Source organism: Motacilla alba, chromosome 4A, assembly GCF_015832195.1.
Source record: "Motacilla alba alba isolate MOTALB_02 chromosome 4A, Motacilla_alba_V1.0_pri, whole genome shotgun sequence".
In the NCBI taxonomy this organism is placed as follows: Eukaryota; Metazoa; Chordata; class Aves; order Passeriformes; family Motacillidae; genus Motacilla; species Motacilla alba.
The window spans coordinates 17,914,007-17,930,425 of NC_052045.1; the positions used below are offsets into that span (position 1 = coordinate 17,914,007).

The 16,419-nt window shown below is 50.1% G+C and overlaps 3 protein-coding genes across 3 annotated transcripts; 1 reads left to right on the forward strand and 2 right to left on the reverse strand.

Moving 5' to 3' along the window:
• Positions 1-434: 434 nt before the first annotated feature.
• Positions 435-5,303, reverse strand: TMEM35A (transmembrane protein 35A). The gene is made up of 2 exons (XM_038123146.1): positions 4,989-5,303; positions 435-1,969 (listed from the first exon to the last, which is right to left on the reverse strand). Exons 1-2 carry the CDS (start codon positions 5,106-5,108, stop codon positions 1,583-1,585), a joined length of 507 nt encoding a protein of 168 aa, XP_037979074.1. The 5' UTR covers positions 5,109-5,303; the 3' UTR covers positions 435-1,582.
• Positions 5,304-6,961: 1,658 nt separating this feature from the next.
• On the reverse strand, positions 6,962-13,463 carry TRMT2B (tRNA methyltransferase 2 homolog B). The gene is made up of 12 exons (XM_038123157.1): positions 12,986-13,463; positions 12,187-12,241; positions 11,585-11,704; positions 11,065-11,164; positions 10,847-10,917; positions 10,256-10,402; positions 10,035-10,129; positions 9,298-9,512; positions 9,097-9,198; positions 8,808-8,927; positions 7,804-7,903; positions 6,962-7,220 (listed from the first exon to the last, which is right to left on the reverse strand). Exons 1-12 carry the CDS (start codon positions 13,159-13,161, stop codon positions 7,094-7,096), a joined length of 1,428 nt encoding a protein of 475 aa, XP_037979085.1. The 5' UTR covers positions 13,162-13,463; the 3' UTR covers positions 6,962-7,093.
• A 1,334-nt stretch (positions 13,464-14,797) lies between these two features.
• LOC119695185 (40-kDa huntingtin-associated protein-like) lies at positions 14,798-16,200 on the forward strand. The gene has a single exon (XM_038123162.1). It carries the CDS (start codon positions 14,876-14,878, stop codon positions 15,935-15,937), a length of 1,062 nt encoding a protein of 353 aa, XP_037979090.1. The 5' UTR covers positions 14,798-14,875; the 3' UTR covers positions 15,938-16,200.
• Positions 16,201-16,419: the final 219 nt, after the last annotated feature.

Below are 16,419 nucleotides of genomic sequence, written 5' to 3' on the forward strand. Positions count from 1 at the left end.
AGGAGGCTTTTTCAGCATATATATGTATATTTTGCTGCTAAAACAGATGCAGCCATATGTATATACACACACACATATAGGGCTGCATCTGTTTTAGCAGCAAAATTCAGGAGAAAACAGTATGAACATCCATCATGAATTTTTGTAGAGATACAATGCTGACAGATTACTGGAGTTACCTTTTCTCACTGCTGCATTGAACTGTAGCAGAACTTTATTTGAGACTGTTTCAGTAAAATACCCAAATGTCTCTTTGAAATATCTGTGGTTATTAATATAAAACCAAGTAGAGTTTATCTGACTTCCACTCTGCATCACCTTGTCTCTCAAATTGCATGACATGATTCTGCCCACTTTAGGTAGAATGTTTGACCAGAGGAAAATGTTTTCAGACACATCTGTCAAATAAGAAATTTGTTTCTGTAAAGACATTTTTCTCCAAATTTCAAAAAGTTTATTTTTGTGACTAATTAAAAAAAAAAAAAAAAAAAGAAAAAAGGAAAAACTGAGAACAGACAAACATTACGAAAACCGGACAAATTTCAGAGGTAACACATGCTCCTTGTGACACTCTAAGATTTCAGATACAACACGGGGATTCAGGCTCTGGTAACAGGACTTATCCCAGCTCACTGAGGCTATATGTGGGATGAGCAGTGAGGTACCTGCAACTGTTCAGACCCTCATCTTCCAGAAATAAACAGCAATTCTATAAAGTCACAGTAGCTGGGGGGTGAAAGGAACTTGCAGAGAACTGGGAAGCACAATGCTACTTGCCAACATCAGAGAGATACTTTGGAGTTCTTTGGGCAGTTCCTCTCCCCATCCCCTCTCCAGGCACCCTTACTCTCTGCCAAGAAGGGTAAAGAGATGCCACTGCCTGGTGTGAAGCAGGCAAAAAACAACTGTTATCAGGCCATTGTCCCAGTTTTGGAGCCTCTGCATGGAAATCAAAGAAGATGTAAACAGAGCATCCCATGTTTTCTCTGGATAACCATTCCATAGAAAGGACTGGGCACAGAGGCAGCAAAGCCCAAGAAATCCCTCTTTCCAACACAACAAACAGCACTGTTTTGGTAACAGGGTCGCTTCTACCCCTTGACCATGGAAAGGGAAACGCAGATGTGTGTGTGGGGCAGCACAGGGGCACTGGCCGTGGCCTGCCCAGCCTCTGTTCCGGGCAGCAGCAGCACCCCGGCCAGCTCTGCTGCTGTGGGGCTAAGGGCTGCTGCTCAGGACCGATCTCCCCACTGCAGCAGTGCCAGGGTGGCCTGAGTGCCTGCCCAGGGTCTCAGGCTGCTTTTGCAGCTCCTGCTGAGGCCAGCACTGCTCCAGCCAGGTTGCTGACTGCCTCCAAGCTGTCCCTGTGGAAGCTAGCTTGTGTTTTCTACATTACAGGGCAGCAGCAAAAGCAAGACTACAGTGTAGACATACCTTGTATCTCTCAGACCCCAAGCGCAACTTTATTTAGACAGACAAAAAAAAAAAAAAAAAAAAGCAAGTAGGTAAATGAAAACCAAATTTTCTGGGTGATTTTGGAGAGAGCTGCCTCGAGGGTCCGTGTTTCCTCGCATGCACTTAACTAGGATACCTTCACTTTGCCTTTCTCAGGAGCTGCTTCATGGATGAGTGGCTGCTCATCCCCGTTCACCGACAGCATCCTCTTCTCGGGCGGCAGCTCCTCGGGCTGGCGGGCGATCAGCAGGCGGCAGGTGAGCAGGATCCCAAAGACCAGCGCGTGGGCGTAACGCTTGAGGGGGTCCCCCACGAGCTGGTGGAAGAAGAGCACAGCCAGCACGAGGAGGAGGAGCAGGAAGTTGGCCACGTCCTTGGGGCGACCAGGCACCAGTGTCATGACAATGCCGCACGCCACTTCCAGGGCGCCGATGCTCTTGCGGAGGAGGATGGAGCTGACTCCCATCTTCTTGAGCATGGGCAGGGCCCGCACGTAGCTTTTGTATGCTCGCTTCTGGAACCGAGCAGCCAAGGACATCGTGTGAGAAAGTGAAGGCAAAGGTGACTTCCATTGAAACAGACTGATGTGCAATATGACCTAAAAATTATTTCAATTATCACAGGCCCCTCTGGCACAATACCCCAGTCTGTAAAGCTTCTTTTTGGGGGTATTTTAAACCATCAATCTTCAATTCCCCCTTTCTGTGCTGTTGTCTCCTCTGGAAAACTGGAAAAACAGTTCTGCAACCTCTCATCCATCTTTGGAACTACAACCAGGCCAGGTGTACCTTACCCCGAAATCTGAGGTTCTGATTGCTGGAATTAGCAGTGCAGAACCATGTTATTAAAACAAACTAACCTCTTTCTAGGGTGCCTTGTGCTTTAAAATTGACTCATACACCAAATCCCTGCAAAGCCAAGGCACAGCAAGTAAATACAAGTCTCTTTCTATTCCAAAGCAACTTACAATATTCCAAAGCAATTTACTGTAGTTATGGGCAGTGCAGGCTTAGGGTGGGACTAAAATCAAAGTGAGATTCACCAGTCCTATCCTGTGCTTACATAGTACTTACATACCTTTATGATCCTTTCTTTCCTCAGGTGAAAGCAAGCTGACTTTGGACATTATTTGCTCCCTGGTTTATGCTGGATTTAGAAGCAGTGTAAACTGCAAGTCTCAGCCTGCTTACACAGCTGCCTTATTCTTTTGGGGGAAAAAAATAACCTTTGTCCTTACACATATCCAGGTTCTTGCATTTGAATATTAGGTGCTGGTGACCTTACTGTTTCACTTGGTTTTGTTGGTTTTTCTTTTTCTCTTTTTGTTTTGCAATTAAGTATTTCCTATATGTGTATTAATAAGGCTCCTATATTCAGTGTGAGACAGTGAAATTATTATACTTATACTTGAATATTAATATCCCTGAAGACATTCTTGCCATTGTATTCTCTGTTTCCTAATCAGCATGAGGGAAATGGAAACCAAATCTCAGTTACAGGATTGTTCAGCTCTCACAGGCACTGATCAGACTCTGGATTTAATTCCCTACAATTTTGGAAACCTACATTACAGGCATACAGAACTTTCCCACGTCTCCATAGATTTTGTTGCTTCCTTCTGAGAGGAACTGATGCTTCACAGGTGGTTAAAAAATATCCAGCACTGTCATTTTTGCTACAAAATAACTGAAGATCTCATGACACATTTACTCCAAGTGTTTGCATTGTAAGGATGTATTTTAAACCATCAGTGACTAAAACCTTAGAGCAGAGTATTTTTAAACAGTTGTGAAAAATACAGCATTTTTAAGAAATGTACTATAAGCATGGCCTAGAGTACTCTGGTATTTTAGGTATTTTAATAGGCAAGCTAATGTGTTTTTTGCCAAATGAAAAACTACAAGTTTGATGTTTTAGGTAGACAACAGAGGTTCTCTGTTTGCTAGGGGCAAAAAGCCATTCTTATGGATTAGCAAGGTCAGGTTTTTCCTAACTGTCTGTATGACCTGACAGACCACCACAGGATATAGCCCAGCAAAGGCAGGAGAGCCTAATGAGCCATGAATATGTTACATGAATATGGACTATGAAGAATAATGGTGCTGTGTAATACCTGCTTTATAAAATCAGAGATCATTCCTAACTGTATCTGTAGGCCTGACTAAGCAGAAGAGAACACAGAAGTGAAATATTTTACAGAGCATTTTGCAATGCTCCTAAAGTCTCTGTGGTTTTTTGTTTTTTTTGTTGTTGTTGTTTTGGTTTTTTGTTTGTTTTTTGTTTGGTTGGGGTTTTTTGGGTGGTTTTTTTTGTTTGTTTGGGTTTTTTTTTTTTTTTTTTTTTTTTTTTTTTTTTTTTTTTTTTTTTGTTTTGTTTTGTTTTTTGTTGGTTGGTTGGTTGGTTGGGGTTTTTTTGTTTTGTTTTGGGGCTTTTTTTTTCCTGCAGCAGAAGCTTAAGAGCTTGTTTTCTAGAGGTTTTACCTCATGTGTCTCTTGCCCATGAGTTACTTCTTGGGGATTTTCCTCTGTGAGATCCCTGTGCTGGGCTGCAGACTAGGCACTGCAATTCAGACGTTATTTGAGAGCTAAGGAAAAGCAGCTGGGCAGGTGGAGCAAAGGGAGAGAACAGAATGTGCTGGAAACTTCCAGCACTATTATTTTAAGGGCACAAAAATTATAGCAAAATTTTCAACCACCACAATAAATAACTAGGGAAAGTGGGGGGAGGGAGCAGGAGAATAAATAAACACAGATGAGGAAACAAAATGTGGCAGCCAGTCCCTCACCTGCCTGCAGCTCATGGAGCTCTGCAGCAGGGCTGGCCCTGAGCAGAGAGGAGCATAAATCAGTTCACCAAGTGAGAAATGCACACAGTGACTGCTCCGTCCTCTCCTCACCCCTTTCCTCTTAGGCAAGAGGGGGAGAGGCTCATTTCCCTGGCGAAAGGTAATAAGAAGACCATTAATAATACCTTCCTCTGCCAGCTAAGAATCTCAAAGCATTTCACAATCATTAATTAATCCCTGCACAAGTCTGGTGAGGTAAAGGGACAGTCAGTGTCATTATCCTTCCTTTAAAGCATGGAATTTTGAGGATGAACATCTGCCAGAGCAGGCATCTGCTTTTCCCACCCCCATCCAGTGGATAGGTTTCCCCTCGGGGATCAGCTGTCCCTGCCTGCTGCACGTCTGGCACTCCTGCAGGCCTTGCTTTTACAGACCCTTGTGTCCCCATCTCCTGCAGGCCGTGTGTGCTGCGCCACCCCATCCTCCAGGCCTCCCCTCCCCATCCTTATCCACCAGAGGTTTCTCCGTGCATCGGCTCAGCCGGAGCCAGGCGAGGGCTGCCAGGATATCCTGGGCACCGCGTTTTACTGGCTTCTCTCCATGTCCATCAAGTAATGAGTCAGATCAGCTTCTCCCCCCTCCTGGCCCTCGCTCGGGGTCCCAGGGCAGTCACCCCCTGCGTACCCCGCTGCTCCTGCTGCAAGGCGGGAGAGCCCTAGAGCACCTCCCTGCGTGCCGCCCGACTCACCATCTCATTGTAGGCATCCCTGCTGAGCCGGGGCGTCAGTTTGATCGTCCCCATAAAGACGAAGAAGAGCCCCAGGGCCACCGAGAGGGCGACAATGGTGATGGTCCTGGGAGATGCCATAGAGCCGCAGGGATCCGGTCCTAGCGAGGCCTTGTGGCTCTGGCTGGCAGCCCGGGTGGGAGGGAGTCCGTCACCATTGAAGGCTGTAGGAATAAAGCTGCAGAGGCAGGAGGATGACAGCGGGAGGGGATTCAGCCTCCTCCACTCAGCAGCCCCTGGGTCCTAAAGCCCTGCAGCCAGAGCCAGGCAGCTCCAGCACTGGAGCGCAAGAGGAACTCATCGTCTTGTTTCCTTGCAGGCTCCATAAGTCGCCCACAGAAAGCCGAAACGGAGTCAATTCTAGGGATGTGGGATGGCAGCCAAAGGCAGAGCACAGTCATTCATTAGCAGGAAAACAAGGACATGTTAACAGAGAGCACAGGAGTAAACGTGCTGTAGAGAAGTGGGCAGGAGTTTCTTGTACATAGAGAACTTTCAGTTTCAGATATTGAGATGCTCACACATAGCAAACAACATATTGCTTCATTTATTTGCACCAGGAAAGAAAAAGAAATATTTTATTCCCGTGGCTCTCCTGGAACCTGATGCTCAAAAGGGAAGGTGAGACTACTTGTGTCACCTGCTCCCACTGCTGATAAAACCTATCCAGTATGTTCAGCTATCCAGAGGCTAGTGGAAAGGTTTTATGATCCTCTGGTGCTTTCTGATTTAAAGTCATTGTCTGCCCTGCAGTCAATGCAACAAATTTCCTTTTGACCAAAACCTAGTAGAAATCTATTCAGATCTCACAGTGAGATGCCAAGGTATAATTACACAGAACAGAATTGCTGGAATATTGCATCCTTTGGTATAAAATTAAAACAAGAGGCTGCAACAGTGTGTAAAAACCTACACTCATGGGATAGTGCAAGAGTGACACTTCCTATGCCTGTCAGGAATCTCATCATAACTCTCTTTATGGTGTAGTAATTCTTAAGTCCTAACACATGTATTTTGAGCCCCCATGGCTTGAGAACTGGCTGCTGTTATTATTCAAAGCTGAGGTCTGGAATTAAAAGTCTAAAAAATACAGGCAACTCTCCCAGTTTCCTTGGGAGTTTATCAGCCATGATTCAAAACATTCTGGGACTCACACAACAGAAGGGAACTCTGCTCACTCAGACTCCCCTCCACATTACAGCAGCTCCATCTCTGGAAGAGCTGGAGAAATATAACAACACTGTTAGCAGGACAGGACATATACAAAACAGAAGAAAAATTTTATTTAGCTGTTGTAGAACATCCTGAAGAGGAAAAATATTGCAGCTGACATTTTCACAGGGCACTTAATATTTAGGCATCAGGAATCCTTAGTGGAGAAGGGTGAGGCAGAGTGAGGTGAGGCAGAGGGTGAAAAAAGAGACACTGAAATCTGTTCTCTTTATTTCATATAACAGAAAAATCTCATTGTCGAAGCTGGTACCTCCTCTGGGCAGGGACCCCAACAAAGGGGGCAGGGACCCGAACGAAGGAATCCCTGGGCTTTCATGATCTTCCAACCTAAATCTCCCACCACAGCTCTGACCAGTGGAAAATTAGAGTCTGGTGTCTTCTCATTGTTCATTGGTTTGTGCAGAGCCTGTGGGTGAGAAGGCAGGGCTAGAAGTCCCATGTCCTTTGTTAGGCACAAGGTCAGCACCATTCATGGCTCCTTGCCTGGGTCTCCAGCGATTTCCCACCATCCAGGGCACAAATTGCAGCTCGAACACTGAGCTACATATTCCTCAACACAGGGAGAGAGTCATTTCCAGGCTGCTTTAACCAGCAGCCCGAGGTTTGCAGGGGAAGGAAGGGTGATGAAATGCTACAGAGAACCTTTTCACCCCAGAAATCCAAGTAGTTCTTTACAGAACAGTGTTGCTAGGCAACCCAAAGTAAGAGAAAAACCAAAATTATTTATTTTTATACAACTTCACAGAAAATAAGTTAAAATCCTAACTACATTGGCTCTTCAGGACAGAAGGAGGTTCCTTCCCAAGCTCTCAGAGCTCATTCCAGCCTCCTTGTCAGCGAGTGAACAGCAGCACCAGCTCACAATGAACAGTGTGAGGAAACAAGTCAAAAGGAATAGCCATCACAGGGGCAAATGGCTCCCCTGCCAGCTTCTTCCGTGGGTCAGGTGGGCAGCACAGCCTGTGGAAAGCAAAGAGCATCCTTTAGACCAGTAGCAGAAGCCTTCCTACCACTGGTATCACAATCCAAGGGGGACCCACAAAGGAGGTATCATGTATTTGACTAACATTCCTCAGAATCTGCAGCTGACACTGGCTGAGGTGTGGAACCATCAATACTGAATCCCCAACCAGCTCTGAAAACCTCAGGGACAAGCTGAACAGTCAGTGGCAAGTTCAAAGCTCCTTTTCTCACAAACCATCCCAGCTGACAGACACTCAATTTTCAGTTTTAGGCAGCCCTTGTGGCTGCCTGCAGACAGATTTATCACCTGGGTCTACCCCAGCTGAAGGCTGACCAGATAAAGCTACATGATTAACCCCTAAGCAGGTGACAAATCCCCTTGGCTTCACCTTCTTGGGAAGGGCCAACCTTCCTGCAGTGAACCCCATGGACTCTGCCTCTCACATCCAGATGTGCGGGTTTTTTTTCAGAGGGATGCACAGTGTGCCAGGTTTGAATTATTTTCTATTCCTCACTGATGCTTTGTCTGGACTTAACAGGGTCTGTCACTGAGATCAAGAGAAAGGAGGAGAGTGCTCACTCGAGGAAGTTCCTCATGGCTTCACCCTCTGGCTTGCAGGAGATGTAGAGCAGCCTGCGGATGGCCCTGCAGTTCCGGATGGCTCGAACGACCCTGTAGTCTGCAAAAACAAACAGCCTGCTTTCCCTCCACCACCCTGAGCTCTCCAGAAGGAATGACTGCACAGCACCACAGAACTGCCAAAAATACAGATGCATATTCTGCCACGTTCTGTCTCAGATGAAGTCTCTCAGGAGGCCACAGGTGTGACCCACACTGCTGACAGCTTAGCCAGTTTGGCAGGCAGGGCAGAGCAATGGGAGAAGTCCCTATGGTTCCCAGGGGGATGGAGGATGAGAGAAAAAATGTTAATTAAGCAAAGGCATATAAAACCTTCCACACACACTTGTAAGAGTGCATCTGGGTACCAGGGCCAGTGTGTGACTTCCCAGTACACACTCCAGGGGAGACCACTGAGACAGTTTGAGGGCTGGGTTATTCAGCCTGGGGAAAAGAAGGTAAGCACAGATCCATTTACTATCTTCAGGAACCTCATGGGGCATTACAGATAAGTGAGAGTCTTCTCAGAGGGACATGAGAAGCAATAGATGTATGGCAGCAAGGGAAAATCCTGATTAAATATATTAGGGAAAACATTTTCAGGAGAGGGGATAGACCCTTGGACACATTCAAACCTCAGCGAGGCTTTATATCCCTATGCAACTTCATACAACTCTGAAGTTGGCCTTGCTATAGTTGGGAGATTGCACCAGAGACCTCCAGTGGTCCCTTCTCTCTTAAATAATTGTGTGAGCCTGTGAAAGATGGAAAAAAAGATTAGAGCCAAAGAGAAAGCATGATGAAAGCACTGAAAACAGCAAACTTTATGGGATTTTAGCTGCTGTCAGTAACAAGAAACAAAGAGACTAAGCAAGGGAAGGGGTTGGAGCCAGTATAACAGGTCTCACAGAACTTGTTCAAAACTCTCTGTTTACAAGATGAAAATAAATAGCATTTTCTCTCACGTAGGCCAGCCCGAGAAGGGTTCACCACAGCAACAAGCGGTCGGGCATCCTCCCACGATGCCAGGAGCTGTGGTAACACAGCCTCTGCCTTTCCACTGTGGAACTCACAGTTTGAGATCCCTGTGAAACAAAAAAGCAACCACATGAACTGAGTCTCACCAAGAGTTAGGTATAACACGAACCACCCTTTGCTGTGAGAAGGTAACTGGTTAGGGTCCCTCTGCTCACTTCTACTCTGATTTTTTAGCATTTAGTTTGAAACTTTTTGCTCCAGCGAGTCTGAACTCACCATTGAATGCTGCATTCCACTCAGCATCCTCTATTGCCTTCTCCACCACCTCGACACCAATAACCTTGGACACTTGGTGAGCCAGAGAGAGACCAATTGTGCCTGGAAACATGGGAAACAAAAATACTCCATACATTCATGCTGAAGAAACAGGCGAGGATCAGCTGTGGAATGCAAAGCTCTGGGAGCCCAGGACCCCACCTGTTCCACAGCAGACGTCAAGGAGAACAGTATCCCCCGCAGCCCCGCAGAGCTCCCCAACTGCCTGGTACAGAACTTCTGCTCCAGCCGTGTTGACTTGGAAGAAGGCGTCTGGAGAGATGCGGAACTTGAGGCCGAGCAGTTCTTCAAAGATGTGCGCTGCTCCGTGGAGGAGCTGGTAGGGGGACTGCTCGTGGGAGCAGCGTGTCATGGTGCTGGCAGAGCACACAAAAACAGCTGTGAGAAGGCAGAGAGGAGCTGGTTTCCATTCCCAGAGTGCTCATGGGCAGCACAGGATGGTTCATCCCCCCAGCAACTTACATTTCATGCTTGCCTTTCAACAAGATTAAAACATTTTGATTCTTTGTAAGGGATCTGTGACTTGCACAGTCTAAATTTCATTAAAAGGATCAAAATTACTTAGCAGAAGGCAGCATTCCTCAGGTCTATTCCCCAGTTTTGCTGCTAATGTGATTTACTGTTTTGGGATAATCACTGGAAGTTTTTTCTTTAAGTTTCCCAGACTCATAATTCCCAGAGGTACAGCCATAGTGTGTTCAAGTAAGTCTGGAAAAATAAAAGATGGAGCCATCTTAAAGCCACATCTTCAAGAGGGATCTAAACATCTGTCATTCTCTTCCAGCACTCCCTGAACTGGTGGAATTTGAATTTGGCCAGAAAGGGTAAAAGAAGGAGGTGGCTTTGCTTCCGCTCATTCCCCCTGTAGAGGCATTTACCTCTCTTGGAAATAAAGTGAAGTCAAGGCACAGACTGCTCCGGGCCCACATGTGAAGAACTCCTTCAGCAATGCTTTCTGAGTAGCCAGTGCCTCCTGTCCAGAGAGAGAAAGGAAAAGCTGCCTCTTTGGGTACCCTGTTTAGACCCCTCTCCCCAGCAACACAGCCAGCAGGCTCAGCTCAGCCAGATGTGCCTCTTGCCCTGTCCTCCAGGTGCTCACCTGGCCCAGCTGCTGGGGGTGGAAGGTGATGATAGCCATGGTGTGGCCACAGCGGGTGGTACGAACCACGAGCTCTCGCCAGTGCCCACCTTCATGGAAGAGGATGCAGGAGTCCAGGGGCGAGTGACAGATGAACTCCTCATAGCACTGAGGGGAGGGGAAATGGCACCTTTAGTACCATGAAGACAAATGCCCTGCTCTTAGCCCCCCAGACAAGCAGCCCTTCCACCACTGTGGTCTGCTTCTTCTGTTTGATTTCAATACACTGGCTGAACACTCCTTCCAGGCTATTGAAAGACAACACATTTTAATATTTTCAATTTGCAATTCTTATGTATTTTAATAGATTGGCAGGAATTAATTGTCACTTGATTAACTTCATTACTCAGGACACTTTAAGGGCTGCAATATTGACCTGTGAGTTTTTATTAAAGTATTTATCCACCAACTAGAATCAGGCATAAAAATTTTCAGAACATGAAAATGGACTTGAAAACACAGCATGATTAAAATTACAGTGTTCTCCCTAGTAAGAGTTATTGCAGTCTCCCTATTCCACAGTGAAGGGACAGACATGACTTATTTATTTACCTGAGCTACTTGTTTGTGTTTTGAGGGTATGTTCTCCACATGGTTGGCTTTCACACAGACAATATTCCTTTCTGTAGAGAGATGGACAGGAATTGAATTGCTCTGGCTCAGGGCACACAAACCATTGTAGCATCTGACATGATAAACTGTGAAGAGTCCTTTCCCCATTTCCACAGCCCTTCCAGCAGTTTTCTCTGAGCTTCTTCTCCCGCACTGACCTCTGCCAGTTCCTACATACAACCCCACAGTTTTGGGGTTCCCATCTGGTCCTCGGTTCACAGAGAAAGTCGATTTGTTTCGGTAGCCGTTGATGATGGGCTGAGGGAGAAAAGAAGGAAAAGCAAAGCCTTGGATTAAAAGAAAAAGCAATGGAGGAAGGAAAGCTAAACCCCAGCCTGGTTATTCTGTTGCCAACATGTGAAGATTTATGTAAATGGGCAAAACACAGAAACAGAGCTTGTCCACAAGAACCCCAGTACTGTCCCTTGGGGACAAGAAGTGGCTCTCTGTGGCAATGGTGACAGGTTTAAGAGGGAGGCCTTAGGCACAAAAAAAGGGTTCCTAAGCACTGGGCTTATTTCACTCTCGGGCAGTCACAAGCTGCAAAGCACAAGTTAGCGAGGACTGAACTGAGTCACACTCTCCGCAAGCAAGTGATGGCCCCCATGAGGCTCTTGATCTGTTGAGTGAGAGACTGTTCGTGGCTCAGAGGGAAGAGCATTCCCGTGGGACACTCACCGAAGGGACTACAGGCTGCAGAGGACAGCAGAGCCCACCAGGTTTCTGTGCATCGACGCCCAGCTCCTCAAGACGAGATGCCAGTGTCTGCAAAATCTTCCTCTGGCTTTCATACTTTACCTGCAGAGGAGTTCTAAGGCAGAAACACTCTCACAGGACCACATGAGGGTGGGCAGCTCTTCATCACCCCCCTCTGAGGAGTCCAACAGGAAGAAAAACTGCAAGTGAAAATATAGCCCCAGAGGAACTCTGCCCTTTTCATAACCACAGCTGCTTGGAGAAACAGGAAAAGTGAAAAATCCTGTGTCTGTGATCCCCAAATGCTGGCTTGGAACACTTTGTCTAACCTGGAGCCCCAGTGAAACAGAGCAGTCCCGCAGAGGACAGGATCACTCTGCAAATGCCCATCCTCTGTGCAAATGCCCATCCTCTGTACTACCAGGAGCCTCCCAGTCCTATCCTTCACAACAACAGGATTAGAGCAGCAGTAAATGGGGTCTGAACAGTTTGCAGCATTAAGATGTTAAGGACTACTGCTCAAGGGGATAGAAGGGACAGCTGGGGCAACACAACAGAGAAAAGTCTGTGTAAACACATCTTACCTGCAGCTGCTCTTGGTAGGGAAGTCTCCACAGTGGTGTCACTGCATTTGCTAACCTGGAAAGCACAAGGCAGTGCCCAGAGCTACTTGAGTCCTCATTCCTATGGCACAACATCCCTGTCAGCTACTTCATGGGCAGGACTGTTCTGGTGTGAGCTTTGCATCAGGCTGTGAACATCCAGACTCCCAGGGAACCACAGTGGAATGCACAGTTTGTGTGTAGCAGGAGGGAATTAAAAACTGCCCATTCTCACTGACCCGGCCACCCACACAGAAGTAGTTTAGAGATAAACCTCAGAACTTGCCACTACTCATATCCAAAGCAGAACAAGCACGAAGAAAACACATAAAAACTGGTTAAAACAACCCCAAACATATATATCCTAAAAAGACCCTCAAAACAGAGGTGATTCTGATACGATTCAAGCACCCATAACTGATTCTCTGAGTCCATGGGGAACACCACTGCACAGCTTAACAAGTTGCAGCTACTGCTTACCTACGATTTTTTGAGCTGCTTCTAAAGAACCCAGTGCCAACTACTTTGAAGTCCAGGACTGCAAGTCAAATGCACTATCAGTTTTTGCTTGCCAATATATCAACTTATCTTCTCCTTTCCTCTCAGAACTTTTCATTTGTCTTCTCCACTATGCCCTCCCCAGGCCACACTCCAGGCAAACGAGCCGAGCCCGGGCTCTTCTCTTCCTACCGCGTGGAAGTAAACCCCCCAGCCCACCACGTTCACGGCTTTAGGTGCTTGCTGCTTTGAAAGAACGCTGGGTCACGTTGAAAAGCCGTACCTCTCCTCCCAGGAGGGCTCTGGCAGGCTGCAGCTCCCCCTGGCCTCTTCCCTCGGTTCCCCCGCCGCCGCTGTGGTTGTCACCAGGCTGCGGCGCGGCGCGGGCAGGCGGAGCAGGGCGAGCGGCGGCGGGCGGAGGCGGCAGCGCGGCGGCCTCGGAACGCAGCACAGAGCCATGGCGGGGGCGAGCGGCTGCCGGGGAGCGACAGGGACCCGCTCCGGGCAGCGACAGGGACCCGCTCCGGCAGCGGCACCGGCGGAAGGGGCGCGGCGAGAGCCCAGGGCCCCGGCGGTGCGGCGCTGGGAGGGAGGGCTGAGCCTGCCCCCCGGGCTGGTCGGACGCGGGTAGCAAAGGGTCACGGCAGCTGCGTGGCCATTGTGAAAGACATCAATCACTTGTTTTTAGCATTTTAGAAGTTTAATAGCAATAAAATGGTTATAAAAATGGTAATATAATTAGAGTAATAAAAATGTGAACAATTTGGATTAGGACAATACGAGACAATAAAAACAAAGAGTTACGGACGGTCCGGGTACCTCTTTCTGGGCAAAATAAGCCCGAAAAAGGACACAGGTTAACAGAGGATTAACCCTTAAAAGCAACAGCCTGTTGCATATTCATACACCTCATACATGATGCATAAATTCCATTCAAACAAAGGATTCTGTCTGGTCAGTGTCAGCTTCTTCCTCTGAATCCTGAGGCGTCTTCAGGGCTGAGCGAGGCGGGAAGAAGTTTCTTCTGCTAAGAGAGCAATAGATTCTTTTTCTCTGAAAGATTGAGGAGTCCTGTGGCTGCTATCTCGGTGCGAGTACCTCATTCCTCTCTTTAAAAAAAGTACCTTACATAGCATAGTTTCTATTTTAACATTATGTTATAACCGAAAACTATATTTAACACACTACTTAAGAAAATTAATACAGCATAACTTTCTAACATAACACATATAACAATAATTTTAAAATTTGCGAAAAGTCAGTCATAAAATAGGCATTTTTCACAGCCACGCTGAGCTGGCCTGGGACAGACCGAAGGCTCAGTGCCAGCCGCCACCGAGCCTGTCGGATGGGATACTCAGGATGGCGGCGTGGCTGCCGTGTCGCCTCGGCTCGCGCGGTGGGTGCAGTTGGGTGCACGTGGCTCACACGGACAGGAGTGCGAGAACAGCCTCTCTCAGCCAGCCCCGGCCGTGCCTCCAGCAGCTGCTCAGGGAGCAGCGGGGAGCCCGCAAGCACACGTGGTCCCATGCCCACTTAATCTCTCCATCATGAAATATTTTCAGTGCTGGAGATTTTCCGAGTCAGGCGTGGCTTATTTGTTCAGGGACCCCACGAGTTCTCTTGTTCAAGTGTTAACCTGTCACCCTTTGATGTCACCTACAATTCCTGCCGGCACACATCCTGTGGTCAAGGGGCTCACCCACCCACTTGCTACCATTTGGGTGAATTGTTCTTCTGTGAACCTGGCTGCTCGGTTTCCCCCAAGAGCTGCAGAGCCTGGTCCTCTCTCCGCCCGCTCTCACTCCCGCTCCTCGTCCCGTCCCGTCCCGTCCCGTCCCGTCCCGCTGGGCGTGGAGCAGTACCGCGGGTCCTCCTCTCCGCAAGGGGGAGCCACACGCTTAAGGCCCGCTGCAAGCCTAGGGCGGCGCTCGCCGCGCTTGATCGCGCCCCGTGGGCGTGGCCTGTGCCACATAGCCACGCCCATCGTGGTCTGTGACCGCTGGGACGCGCTGTCTGCAGTAGCCGCGCCTTCGCCACGCCCCACTGTCCACGAGCCGCCGGCGCGGGCGCTGATTGGCCGGCGGCGCGGGGCGGAGCGGGCGCTGATTGGCCGGCGGCGCGCGGCGGAGCGCGGCCCGGCGCGTCGCGTCAGTTCCGCGCTGGGCCCGCGATGCTGTCGGCGGGCGGCGGCTCCGGCCCCGGCGGGGCGGGCGGCTCCGGGCCGGGGCTCGGCGGCGACGGCGATTTCCTGTCGCGGTACCGCCTGGTGTCGGCCAAGCTGCGGCGGCGGTTCCTGCGGAAACCGAACGTGGCGGAGGCGGCGGAGCAGTTCGCGGCGCTGGCGCGGGAGCTGCGCGCCCAGGAGAGCCTGCCCTACGCCGCCTGGTGCCAGCTGGCCGTGGCGCGCTGCGCCCAGAGCCTGTTCCACGGCCCCGCCGAGGCGGCCGCGCTGGCCGAGGCCGCGCGGCTCTTCCTGCGCCAGGAGCGGGACCTGCGGCAGCGCCTGGTGCTGCGCGGCGGCTTCGGCGAGCACGTGGCGGCGGCGCAGAGCTGCGGGGCCTTCGCCGCCCGCCTGCACCTGGAGCGGGGGCAGCCCGCGCTGGCGGCCGGGCCGTGCCTGGAGCTGGCGGCGGCGCTCCGCGACACGGGACAGCCCGCCCGCGCCGCCGCGCCCCTGCAGCGGGCGGCGGAGCTGCTGACGGCGGCGCGGCTGCCGCTGCAGGCTCTGCGCTGCCTGGCCGAGCGCGCCTCCTGCCTGCTGCTGGCCCGCGACTACGCCGGGGCGCTGGCCACGCTGACGCGGGCGCAGGCGCTGGCCGGGGCCGGGCTGGGCGGTGCGGCCGGGGCCGCGCCCGGCGGCGCCTTCGTGGACGTGCTGGCGCGCTGCGAGGTGTCGCGGGTGCTGCTGCTGCTCCTGCTGCAGCCGCCGCCCGCCAAGCTGCTGCCCGAGCACGCCCGCACGCTGGAGCAGTACTGCTGGGAGGCGCCCGACGGCGGACCGGGCACCGGGAGCGGCTCCGGGACGGGCGGGGGCCTGCCGCCGGCCGCCAGCTACCTGCCGGCCGAGCTGTTCCTGCTGCTGCAGTCGGCAGTGCTGGCGTGCCAGGAGAAGGACGCGGAGGCGCTGAAGGCGCTGCAGGCCGAGCTGTGGCCGCTGCTGAGCGCCGAGCAGAACCATCTGCTGCACCTGGTGCTGCAGGAGATGCTGAGCCCCGCCGGACAGGGGCTCTGAGCGCCGCCGCCCGCAGGGACAGGTCGGACTGGTTGCTTCAGCCGGTGCCAGCACAGAGTCTATTCCGTTATTTATTTTTAATACGAGTTGAAGTAACGGTTGATGAGAGAACGCATTCATCTACACGTTTGCCTTGTGTCATAGTAAACTGCTCATTCTATGTACTGAAAGTTGTCGTGCTTGGAAAAACTGTAACCCTAAAGCAGAAAGGCCATTTCAGGGCAGAAGGAAGCTGTTTATTAAAAGACTGGCTGCAATTTGCATGTGTTGAAGGATTTGGGTATCTATGAACCAAATGTTGTTAGAGTTGCTTTTTCTAAAAAATCAAACAAACAAACAAAAAACCTCCATACGGTTTTCATTTTTCCCACCTCCTGAAAACAACTGCCACTGCAGCCAGCACAAGGCCTTGAGTTTTGTGGTGGGTGAAAGCAGTTGGTCACTGACCTGCAAGTGGTTCCTCGGGTGACGGTGGCCTGACT

Coding starts and splice junctions, on each gene's coding strand:
- TRMT2B (XM_038123157.1), bottom strand. CDS start 13,161: ATGGCTCTGTGCTGCGTTCCGAGGCCGCCGCGCTGCCGCCTCCGCCCG. Junction 12,242..12,985: donor GAGCCCTCCTGGGAGGAGAG/GTACGGCTTTTC, acceptor TGTGCTTTCCAG/GTTAGCAAATGCAGTGACAC. Junction 7,221..7,803: donor GCCATGAGGAACTTCCTCGA/GTGAGCACTCTC, acceptor TGCTTTCCACAG/GCTGTGCTGCCCACCTGACC.
- LOC119695185 (XM_038123162.1), top strand. CDS start 14,876: ATGCTGTCGGCGGGCGGCGGCTCCGGCCCCGGCGGGGCGGGCGGCTCC.
- TMEM35A (XM_038123146.1), bottom strand. CDS start 5,108: ATGGCATCTCCCAGGACCATCACCATTGTCGCCCTCTCGGTGGCCCTG. Junction 1,970..4,988: donor GGGATGCCTACAATGAGATG/GTGAGTCGGGCG, acceptor GCTCGGTTCCAG/AAGCGAGCATACAAAAGCTA.